Genomic DNA, 12,355 nt, shown 5'->3' on the forward strand with positions numbered 1-12,355 from the left:
GGGGCTCGAACCCATGACCTGTGAGATCATGACCTGAGCTGAAGTCAGATGCTTAACCGACTAAGCCATCTAGGCGCCTCAAAGAATATTTCTAATTTACAATGATTAATAGTTGAAAAAAAAACTAAGATAATATGAATACAATTTATCAAAAACATTATTTAGTAAACCCAATTAAATATTTCTTGGAAAATGCTATTGATTAAATGTGTTACTGAATGAATCAAAGGGGTTAAAAATCCTAGAGAGCTTCACGTTGCTTTGGAAGTCAACATTTCAGTGACTTAATTGGCTGGATGTAAAATAAGAATGGCATTTGTTATCTGCAAGTCTTTGGCCAAAAACTGCTTTACTTTCAAAGGGTGCCAAAATTCACTGGTGTGATTTTGCCAATCCGATAAAGAATAAAAACCTCTCTAAAATCCTTCTAAAACACAATGTAGATGGAACAGTGGATTTGTTTGGCAGAGGTCTTTCTTCAAAATAACTTCATAGAGTGAATGAAAAGGTGATATAGGAGAAGCAAAATTTCACACAAAAAGCTTCACGGTATGATCCGATCTGAGTGTAACAGGTGATAGGCAGAGTTATTTGTCTCCTGCTTTTTATATAATGACTGAAACTCTATCTGTACAAGGTAGAGCCCTGAAGAATAACTCAGGACACTGGCCATCAACTTTTTTCAGTTCTGCCGTGTGCCTGAGATTCACACTCTACCCACTCTTTTTCTTCACTATCAGGGTAGTGTTGAGCTCGGCATGAAAAAAAACAACAACAACAACAACAACAACAAAAACAAAAAAAAGCAGTTTTTGGAAATATTTTCACCACTCATTCTTAAGTGAAGACATAGACCTGCTTTCTTTTTTGTTTTTGTTCTTGTATTGGTTGGGTTTTGCTTTTGTATGTTTGTTTCTTGGCTGGTTCCACACCACCAACCAGAGATTTTTCCATTCTGGGATAAAGTAGGGCAGAAGACAAAATGATTCTCAGCTCAGTTTGTGCATTAAAATCATCCAGGAGACCTCTAAGAAGCCACTAATCAAGATCCACATCCATACACGCTGAAGTAATTGATCCAATGTGGGGCTGACACATCAATATTTCTTAAAGGGCGCTCCTGGTTGAGAGTCAATGTCCTACAGGAAGAACTGTTCACAATTTCAAGAAATCACTCACTGGAGTTGGTGGAGGCATCAATCAAAAAGGAAATGAAATGGCTGGTTTTTGTTCTGTGTTGTTTTTCTTCTTCAAAGATCTTCCTCATCACAGCTTTGGTTAGCTTTATTCTACTTTGGTTAGCCTGAGCTTATAAAAAGAATATACAGGATATCAGATACAAATTTCATGTACTTCAACGAACAAAAAAAAAAAAAAGTCTTTTAAATGGAAAAAAAATCAAACTCAAGAGGAGACAAAAACCAATCTTGCCTGCCACTTCCCAACCCTTTAACACCTAACTTCCGACTATCCTAAACTCCCGTTACTACATGTCCTTTGAGGACTTCACCTTTAAGGTGAACTCACTGTATGTTCTACTGCCAACGAGAAGAGAGAAGTTTTCCTACAACGTGATAATACTGATCAATTTATAATGGAATCAGCAATTACTTGTTTCTGCAATTTCCCCCCCAAAATAGCTAACACTGACAAAAGTCAGTTATTACACTTTGTAAACTCTTCCAAAATTTATATCTACTATCCCAATACAATGTAATTACTTAGAACAAAGAGTTATATTTTATAACTACATCATCCAGTTGTATTGATTGGGATAATTTGTAACTTGGAAATTACTTATCATTAGACATTAGGAAATATTAAACACATGCTATAGCCATAGTATATGGATTGATAATACCTGTTGTTGTTTTTTTAATTTACAAGGTAAAAATCCTCTCATAGATTTTAATATAGTGTTAAACTTTGATGATTGTGTCAACTCATTCTTTTGCTAGAACACTGATCTACTTGGAGAAAGAAGAAAAAAAGATCTTTGCATCACCAATAGGTTCTCTAAGAAAATTAACTTCAACACTAATCACATGTAAATTTTTTCTAGGTGGGCATTTTGGTGAGGCAATCACCTACCATTTACTGATTGAATTTCTAAGGATACGGATTTGCATTTAATCAATAGCAGGTCCTGAAAAAAGAATATAATCTCCAATTGCATATTATCCAATTTTTATCTAGTCTAGCAATATCTTTGGCGGACTTTATGAATGACAAGAAGTTCAACCATTCTTTTACATATTCTAACGTTTATCCTTTTAAATAGTCAAGCCATCCGAAACCAAGGTATTTATACCATTTTACTTAAACTAGAAATAGCATTATGTAACTGAAGAGTATATTTGTATCTTTCCACGAAGGTTCCCTTGATGTGTCAAACCCTACCAGGCTCTGGCCCATACTCCTAGGGAAAGGATAGGGGGAGGGAGGGAAAAATGGTTCTAAAAGAAAGATCGTAATGTAACTGATTCATTCATTTACTGTTTTAAAGAACACAGCTCAATGTCGTATTTTTCTAACAATACACGTGCAAATTTTCTTGTGAAGTTCAGCTTTGGCAAAGGATGAGAAACCTCTTAGTTCACAAAAAGTTTCACGACCATGTCTGTACTTCACTTTTACCACCAGAAAGCCTCTAAAAATCTACTTCGATTTTTATTTACACCTTAATAGAAACTTGCTTATGTTTACCTTGTTTCTTATATTTTATTTTTACATTTATTTAACAGAGGCCACATCCAATCTTTAGGGTAAAAAAAACCCACGCAATCCTTTTCCCTCTGAACTCAGAGCTATTATATTTAGCTACCTCCATTATAAAGGTATGCAAAGATGTAATACAGCCCTTAAAATTAAGCTATAATCTATATAGATTTCACAATTCATATAATTATTTATAAAGGATGAAAAGTTAACAACTTAGTAGAACTCCATGTACTTCTCATAGTAGAGCTAAATTTACCAAGGGTATTTAAAAGTGAAGGTTTTGAATATAGAATATTAGATGTCATATAATTACCCAGCATGTTTTAACAAATTAAAATATTACCCTTTCTACTGTCAAATACATATGGAATTCCTTTTATGGGGGCTTATCACCAAACCAAATGCTTTATACTCAGTGTGAAAATTCAATCACAATTGTCAAAGATCAAGCTGCTACTTCTGATAACGTACATGATGAGATATCATCTTGTTCAATATAAGCTTTCAACTTGACATGTAGGCTAATAAAAAATATAAAGTTGTAGTATTTATTTTCTTTCTTGCACAACAGAAGAATCCTAAGAGGGATGGTCAAAATATCTAGTATCGTTGCCTGAAAATACAGCCAACTCTTATCTGGAGACAGATTAACTGGTTTACAGATTAGCTGTAGTAAAATAATAGCAGCATGCATTGCTTTTGTAAAAGATTTTTAAATTATTATGCAGCAGCCACTGTCTATCGGTATGAGAGAATGCCTACTCTAACTACATAAAAGGCACAACTTTGTGTCCATTTTGTCTGGTGCATTGTCATTTATTGAGTATTTGCTATGCACCAGGCACTGTATTAGGCTATTCTACCTCATCACTCAGACCTAATCTCTTGTCAACAGCTCCCTTTCGAGGAAGTGTATGAGGGAGTCCACTACAGTTCTGAGACACAAACTCCGCAGAAGAAAAGACGCTTAGCACTAAGAAAGAAATTTCAGTTGATTTGTAGGTGTAAACCTCTCCCCAACTTTGCTCTTCATCCTGTTTTTCTTCCTTTGCTTCCTTTCTCAGGGAAAGCCTGAGAAAGGCTTGCCTCTGCTTGCCTCCTTGCCCTTCCACCTCCAAGTTCATTATCAACACTCCAACAGTTCCCTAGATATTCCTTAAATGTGCATACTCCCCTCCCCCCACCCCTCCCATCCTACCCCAAGTCCTTTTGCCACTACCCTAGCCTGCACTTCCATTGTCTCAAAGTACCTTCACTGTTTCATAACGGACAAATATTTGCTAAATAGTTAAAGCAGCTTCCATCAGATTCCCTTTAAGACACTGAGGTAAACAAGGGGTAGGAAACACTAAAAATAGCCTGAACTCAATCACTTTTGAGCAACCACATCACACATGTCAGTATCGAGGAGTTATCTTTGATCTCTCCTTTTTCCCTTCATCTTCCCTATCTATCCTCTCCGTTTGAGTTCCTCAGTCCACTCTCCTAGATCACGTGCTACATACGTCAGTCAGTCAGTCAGAGAGCCTCTCCCAGCTATAACCCTCTACCCCAGTGCTGTCCAATAGAATTTTCTACAGTGATGGAAAATGTGCTATATTTATGCTGCCAACACGTATGGACACTTATTGGCTTGAAACATAGCTAGTGTGCCTGAGGCATTTGCTAATTTTATTTAAATTTTAATTAATTTAAACGTAAATAGCCACATATGGCTAATGGTGACAGTACTGGACAGGGCACCTTAACTTTCTTCCACACTGCTATTAGAATTATGATCTCACGAGACGTCTCTGATATCATCACTTCTACTAAAAACTAACAGGTTTCCATAAATCTTCACCATAAGGAATGGCGCTGAAGGTGCTTTCCAATGTAGACCAATTTACTATTTCATTTGCCTGTTCGCCATTCCTTTCCCGTCTAGGCTTCCCATCACTTGGTGTACTCACATACGCCGTGAAATGACCCTTCATGCAAACTGATGGATTTAGCTTAGAACGCCTTTTCCTCTCAGGGAACATCCATTCGCACTTCCAGACTCAGCTCAAATTCCTTCTCCAAATGCTTAACTGTCCCCTCCTAACTGTGCTAGCCTCTCTCTCTCAACTCTGTTGCCATAACTTTTTGTATACAGCTCTATTAAAAAAATTAATAATAATTAATGGTGAAAAACGGGGGTTCATGTATGCCGGGTAAATAAGTACATCCATTCAATGGGATGACCAGGTCAAGCATTTGGCACAGGAATAAGCAAGCACTCTACAAATGTGTAAAGTCTTCAATACATGTATTATGAATTGCACCTCCCATGCTAGGGATCTTAACTGAATACATCAAGCTCAGGAACTGAGAGGAAAATAAAAAGATGGAGTTGGGGTGGGGCAAGCTCACAGGTGTTGATACCAACTGGAGGCTTAGGTCAGGAACACTGTATAAGGCAAGTCGTGAAAGCACCGGGAGATTAACTATTCAAGCCAACCCACAGCTAAAAATGAACTTGCTTCTCACCTTCCCTATCTCACTGGCAATGGCAACACTGGTTTCCCCCGCTACCCGAAAGTAGAGTGTCCCCACGAAACCTTTCATTTGGCCTTTAAGCCAAATGGCATAAAGCAAAAAAGCAATCCCCATTTTGTAAAAGCGAAAATCCTCTTCGGATTTCAGTTTGAAAAGAGGTTACATACATGCTAATGTAGGTCTTTCAGAAAAATCAAGTGGTATAAAGCAAACTTCTGGATAGTGGGGAAAATCAGCCATCAAATTCCTTAATCAGGTGGTACAGATGTTAGCAGGTCAAGAACAAAAGAAGGCTTTTCTTGTGATGTGTAACAAGAAGAATTCATTGTAAGCAGATCAATAAAGCACTATTGCTATGGCCCTCTTCCTAGGAAAGAACTCTGTTATATGAAAACAGTGAATATATTTGCCGTAACAGTATTTAACATGTGGAAGAACTCAGGAGGAAAAAAAAAAATCTCTAAACTTACTCAATTTTCACATCCTTTAAAATTATATTTAGATAGAAACATTTCAAAATCATCAGTGATACCCGAGGTATGTCTGTCTATTCCTAATAAGGGAATTTCCCCCTTTATATAAAGCAGTCTCACTCTTTTCTCCCTTTAGTCAGCTTGCAAAAAAACGAAACAAAGCAAAAACACACAGAACTATTTAAATAGCTAAAGTAAAAACTGAAGCGACAATCTTAAGCAATTCTCAATATGTATATACCACCATTTGCAGTCACTTGAATTGAATATTAGATTTAAATATTTTGATGTTCCATTTCATTAGGTTGGGAAAGCATAGGTTTATGACATAATTCTGTTATTAAACAAAATCCTTCAGTTGGATTTGCAGATCAGAGAAAATTAATATTTGGATTTAGCTCAGAGGTTGAGTAAATTAGCTCAGTTCACTCTGGGTTTGGGTCCATGGTTTGGTTCAAATTCTCGATAATGAACACATCAAAATAAAAATATTTAAATAATGTAATCAGGGCTGACATTTAAGAATGAGTGTCCAGGCAAATATGTGTTTAAAAAAAAAAACAACTCACTTTACAGAGAGAGCTAAGGTTAAATCCGAAGGTTTGAGCATTCCGGGAGCCAGCGTTCATGTAGTTTCCCATTAGCAACACAAGTTCCAGCAACTTGCTAAAGCTTTTGCTTTTCTTTATCTGCTCACAGGCAGTACTGACAGCCATGATGTCAGGTTTGATGCTGTTCACCTGCTCTTCAAACTGAAGCTTAAAGAGAATAGCACTGAGCCGTGGCCGGAGTCTCTTCACATTGCTCATCTGATTGAAAAGAAAATAGCAGATTTCCTTTAAAATGCATGGTATACTTTAGTACTGTACGACTGCAAGTAATCTGGGATGATTTATTGGTATGACAGTGCCGAGGAAGCAATATGTCCCTTAAAACTGATAGCAGGGAGAGAGAGAAAAGCCTTGCTTGTTTTTGTGAGCAATCAAGAGTCATCCCTCAAAGAAAAAATTAACAATTTAGATGCTCAGGGAAAAGAAAGCTTTAATTGAATGACAAAGTTAAAGTGATAAGGTACATATAATTTTTCAACAAAGACTAAATTTTAAAAAAGGTGGCAGGGTACAGACGCAACAAATGACAAAGCATTTCTCTCATTAATTTTTGTTCAACACTGGAAAAGGTTGGGTCATGTTTAAAACATTCAGAAAGGTCTAAAGAGGGTTTGTTTTCTTCAAATAGCAACTGCTGTCCTCAGAAGCCCTGCTGACTAACAGTATGTGTTAGATGGAGGGAAAGTAAATAGGTCCCAATTTGTACTAAATTGACTTTCTAGAGAAACACAGAGAAGTAGAATGACTCCTGACACACACTAAATTAGCAGAGTGGATGTTAAGGAACACGGGCGTAGCCAGAGCCAGAAGCCATGCAAAGCTATGGGTCCATCAGATGCCAAGTTAACCCTGTTTGGGACTCTGCGTTCCCTTGTTGGGAGCGCGGGGGCTGAAGATTTGGCAAAGAACAAAAAGCCTAGAGAGTCAGCAAGTTCTTGCCTTAAACTTACTCCCCTGTGTTCTATCACAGGGGAGAAGAGCCATTTAACTGAAGGCTGGAGACAAAGGGCATTTAAGCTGTGTGTGAATTCACTGACCAAACGTGCTAGGGATTGAGACTTTAAACACATTGATGATGCAATAACAGTAAACCTATTGAACTTCAACAGCTATTATAAATAAAAGCAGTGTGAGGCAAGGTCAGGAAAAAAAACAAAAACAAAAAACAAACAACCAACAGTGACACAGCACCTTACGGTTAAAATAGGGAATAGGTCTGTTAGTCACAGAGTATAAAAGAAAACATAAAGAACAATGTCACACAAAGCTTATAGGATTTCTGTTCAGGAGACAGAAGACTATCTGCTAATAATACAATGGCTGCTGTTTAAAGTTAAATAGACCAGACAAAAGCCTGGATTTATTAGATCCAAAAAGATATTAGATCCAAAAGGATACTTGCTTGGACATAACAATACAGCCCAGCATACTCATCTAACAAGAACTGAGCAGTAAGGAGTTAACTCTCAGCAGATACATCTTCAGATGGACCAAATCCTTACAGTGATTGAGAAAGTTTCTTAGCAAATAATATAAATATCTAATTCACATTTAGTATTCTCTCCAGTCACCTGATGTTTTAATGTTTAAGTGGACACAGCCAAGATTCTAAGAGTTTGACTGACGTAGTTAATTGCCCTCCACACAGAACTTTTGAAAAGGTCTTAAAATTCTGAGTTCAAGGAATGTCTTTAAATTTGCCTGTCTAGGGGAAATATTTTTTTTCTTCTTACAAGAAAGTAAAAAGGGTGGGGCGCCTGGGTGGCTCACTGGGTTGAGCGTCTGACTCTTGATTTCGGCTCAGGTCGGGATCTCGAGGTTTGTGGAATCGAGCGAGGCCTATGGCAGGCTCTGCACTGACAGCAGGGAGTCTGCTTAGGATTCCCTCTCTCCCTCTGTCCGCCCCTCTGCTGCTCATGCTCTCGCACTCTCTCAAAATAAACAAACATTGAAACAAAAAAAGTAAAAAGACTATAAGCTCAAAAAAGACGTAAGAACAAAACAAGAACTAATAACGGTTTCATAGAATACATTTAGTATAAAATTTTAGAAAGATAAAATGAAGCCCGGTTAGAATGTCAATTGTTAGCAGGCATGAATCCTTCTGTTTGGGCACTATATGTGCAGCTACACTGAGTCAAACAGTGATTACTTCTCAAAGCGTCATTTCACGTGTTTTTTTTTTTTTTAATTTTTTTTTTAACGTTTATTTATTTTTGAGACAGAGACAGACAGAGCATGATTGGGGGAGGGGCAGAGAGAGGGAGACACAGAATCTGAAACAGGCTTCAGGCTCTGAGCTGTCAGCACAGAGCCCCAGGTGGGGCTCGAACTCACAGACCACGAGATCATGACCTGAGCCGAAGTCGGCCGCTTAACCGACTGAGCCACCCAGGCGCCCCCAAACGTGTCTTAAATGCTCTCAAATAAACTAAATTCTCTAAATTTTTATGCTTAACCATTGCAAATGGTATTCACATCATATAGGGCCAACTCTGTATTAGTGCTCTATTCCATTTAATATACCCTCTAGAATAGTAAGGTAGAGGACTCACATGAGTACACGTGGTTATGGCCATTCAAAAGGTGTATCACGCTCCCGTGGCACGTTTTCAACCTGTGCCCTTATTCATGATAGTTTGTTACTTTGCCGTAAACATGAGAAGTATCCCAGGAAAATATTATTACAAAATATATTAATTTTAACCTATATTAATGTACTAATTTATGCACAAAGAGAAAAAAACTGCTTAAATGCCTCGATTATACTGTCCCCAAATATGTTAAAGCTTTCCTGCTGACAAGCTAACCATATGTAGCCAGGATAAAGTAATTAATTTTCCTAGAAAAATATAACCTAGATTTGTATGAGTAATGAGTTTACCTGGCACTAGGGACAGGTACCTTGAAAAGACAGAGTAAGTGTATGATGTAATGCAGAACAAAATGCTATGAATTCATGAAAAACCCTGACAAAGCCAGGAAACCTAAAAACACATTTTAGAGCAACATCTTTTAAAATCAGATGTCCTTTCCATATTGTTCTTTCTTCCAAATTTCAAATAGGATTTAGACTAATAAAGAATAAATGTATTTTAGTGAACAAAAATCACTGAGCTGGAAAAAAACCTGAGAGATCACCTGGAACTCATTCTGGTCTTCAGTCTACTATTGAATAGCCTACTCTGATCCTGCCGGACACATGGCTGTCCCCATTATTTAAAAACAAAAGTCTTAAAGTACACTAACATTCTAAGGTCTAGATCTTGGGATCTGTGATAAGAATAGCAGGGTTCTTTTTGTCATTAATCAAATCAGAGTCTTTCCTCATATAGGATCAAAGAATAAAAAGTTTAAAAATCAGAAAATATATATATATTTTTTATTCTTGAAGAACGTCTGTTTCTTCATTACTTCACATGATCTGTCAACACAGGATTTGTGTTCCGTTTGCTTACTAAGGAATCTCTCACTTGTCTGCTCCAGGCGAGGCTGAATGCAGAAATGAAGAGCTATGGTGCTCCAAATAATGCTCTCAATGGTAAGAGAGTCACTAAAAAAGAGGAGGAGAAAGAGAAGAAGGTTATGAAAGTTTAACTGTGAGACAGTTAATAATGAAGGGTGCCTGGCTGGCTCAGCTGGTTCAGGGTCCAACTCTTGATTTCGGCTCAGGTCATGATTTGTGAGAGTGAGCCCCGAGTCTGGCTCTGTGCTGACAGTGTGGAGTCTGCGTGGGACTCCCTCTCCCTCTCTGCCCCTCCCCTGCTCAAGCTTGTGCGTGTTCTTTCTCTCTCAAAATAAATAAACATTTGAAAAAAAAAAGACAGTTAATAAATTAGAACTTAACTTTCACAGAGTTATCCTTTCAACTGATTGATACCTAGTCTTAGTAATATAAACTCACATCACCAAACTCTGACAATAGGGAGTTGTAATCTGAAGATCAATCTGAAGGCATAAGAAAGAAAGTGAAAATACTTTAACTGTTATTTGAAAGCAGGGGGCAGTGTTCCTGCAATGTCCCCACCCCATAATTAGAGATGTTCCATGCCAAATAAAAAAAAACCTTTAAAGCAGTGACTGGTGAAAATCAATCAAGAATATCCAGAAGTCTAAGGGTAATTTTTATGTCACACCTCTGTTTGTTGGCAACATTAAGTGCTGTCAGAGGAGAGACAAGTGAGATGAAAGAACTTGAGAAAATAATAAAGCAACAGGTACGGACTGGATGCCTAAGTCATGACTGCCACCCTTGGATCATCTGATTCTTTCCATCTGTCTCAAAGGGCAAAAAGTAGACAAAGGGCAAAAAGGAAGATATAATCTTGCATCATCTCGTTATGATTATGTTTCACACATAATTTTAATGCCATCCATTGTTTTATGGGGGAAACAACAGAATCCTTTAGACATTTTTATACCAACCATATCTAATACCATATCTGGTTCTCTTTAATTTCTTTAATAGATAAGAGATATTCAGGAACCAGCTTATTCGAAACTTGGCGCATTCCCCGCCCCCACCCCCCGCCCTTCTCGCCTGCAGACTTGCACAGGCTCGCCTGAAAAGAAATCTTAGTACATGCGCAGTATCTTTGTTATTCTTCCCTAAAGTCACTATGGAACTATTTTAACCATCCATTTACCCAACACTACAAGTAACCAACTGACTGAAAAGACACTCACTTTCATCTGAAATGACTGGCTCCTCTAAACCTTTATTTCATATATTTTGTACATGTATCAGGAATAACAGAACAAAATAAGTCAGTCAGAGAAAGATACCATATGTCTTCACTCATATGTGGATCTTGAGAAACTTCACAGAAGACCATGGGGGATGGGAAGGGGAAAAAAAAGTTACTGAGTGGGAGGGAGTCAAACCATAAGAGACTCTTGGATACTGAGAACAAACTGAGGGTTGATGGGGGGTGGGAGGGAGGGGAAAGTGGGTGATGGGCATTGAGGAGGGCACCTGTAGGGATGAGCACTGGGTGTTGTATGGAAACCAGTTTGACAATAAATTATATTTAAAAAAAAAAAAAGGAATAACAGAACAATGTTTCAGGAAGGTTAAAGGACTCCTTCAAGGTCACATGGCAGGTAGGACATGGTCCTCGAGCTAACTTGCTGCCAGTAATGTGTGCGTGTCACTGAGAGTATCAAGTGTGGAAATTAATAATCGTATCTTAAAAGCCATCTAATACTCAAATTACTCCTACTATGTTTTCCTAGGAGTAGGAATGGACTTTCTCCACTGTAGTTATGTGACCAAACACTGTGGAGACACCCGGCTGTACTGTTTCAGATTCCTTTCTTTTTCCAACTGCCTCCTGTTGTGCTGAATTTTTAGTACTTTTTCCAGATTTGTGTTTGTTGTCCCCTCACACTGCACTTTCCACTCATATTTCCTTATTAGCTAATTCTTCTGTTCTCTGTGGAAGAGGCGCAAATAAGCAAACGGAAGGTGAAAAACAAATGCATCCTTGTCAAAGACAAGACTAGAAAATGACAAAGGGTTGAGGGAGGAAAGCAACAGCTAAGAAAATAATGTAAATCTAGTAACAGAATTAAGACACTTTGAAAAAAGTTAACTTGATTTCTTAAACTGCATAAAAAAAAAATACCTACCCTTTACCATTAGCTGGCCACTATTTTCAAGATCTCCAGAATGCTCAAGAAGAAAAGAATAGTTCATTTCAAGAAATGCATCAAAAACACAGCTATTTAAGCACCTTATGCCTGGGTAGTGCTCAGAATACAAAAAATGTTTTGTGTGTTTTTTTTTTTTTTAAATCAATGTGTTCTTATGATATTAAAGCTCCGAGGCTAAAATTATTTTTTAAAAACTACACAACAGCAAAGTACATATGGTATGTTTTTAACATTTTTTCCATAAGAGCAAAGCCAAGAATTATACAAAAAATATTAAAAGGATGAAATGTATATTCCTGCAGCTAGTCAAGAAACAGAAAATTGGTTATAGCCATCAGATATTGCTTTATCTTTGTTTACAAGTGCTTATCAGTT

The 12,355-nt window shown here is 37.5% G+C and overlaps 1 protein-coding gene across 6 annotated transcripts in view; it reads right to left on the bottom strand.

The window, feature by feature from the left end:
- DIAPH3 (diaphanous related formin 3) overlaps positions 1-12,355 on the bottom strand; it is a 510,352-nt gene that overhangs the window by 235,344 nt on the left and 262,653 nt on the right. For 5 of the 6 annotated variants that reach the window (XM_045478422.1, XM_045478414.1, XM_045478433.1 and 2 more), the window contains one exon: positions 6,284-6,523. The exons of the other annotated variant lie outside the window; for it this stretch is intronic. In XM_045478422.1, coding sequence (XP_045334378.1) covers positions 6,284-6,523 — 240 coding nt within the window. The remainder of the gene's footprint in view (positions 1-6,283; positions 6,524-12,355) is intronic. 6 annotated transcript variants of the gene reach the window in all.

This window comes from Leopardus geoffroyi, chromosome A1, assembly GCF_018350155.1.
Source record: "Leopardus geoffroyi isolate Oge1 chromosome A1, O.geoffroyi_Oge1_pat1.0, whole genome shotgun sequence".
Lineage (NCBI taxonomy): Eukaryota > Metazoa > Chordata > Mammalia > Carnivora > Felidae > Leopardus > Leopardus geoffroyi.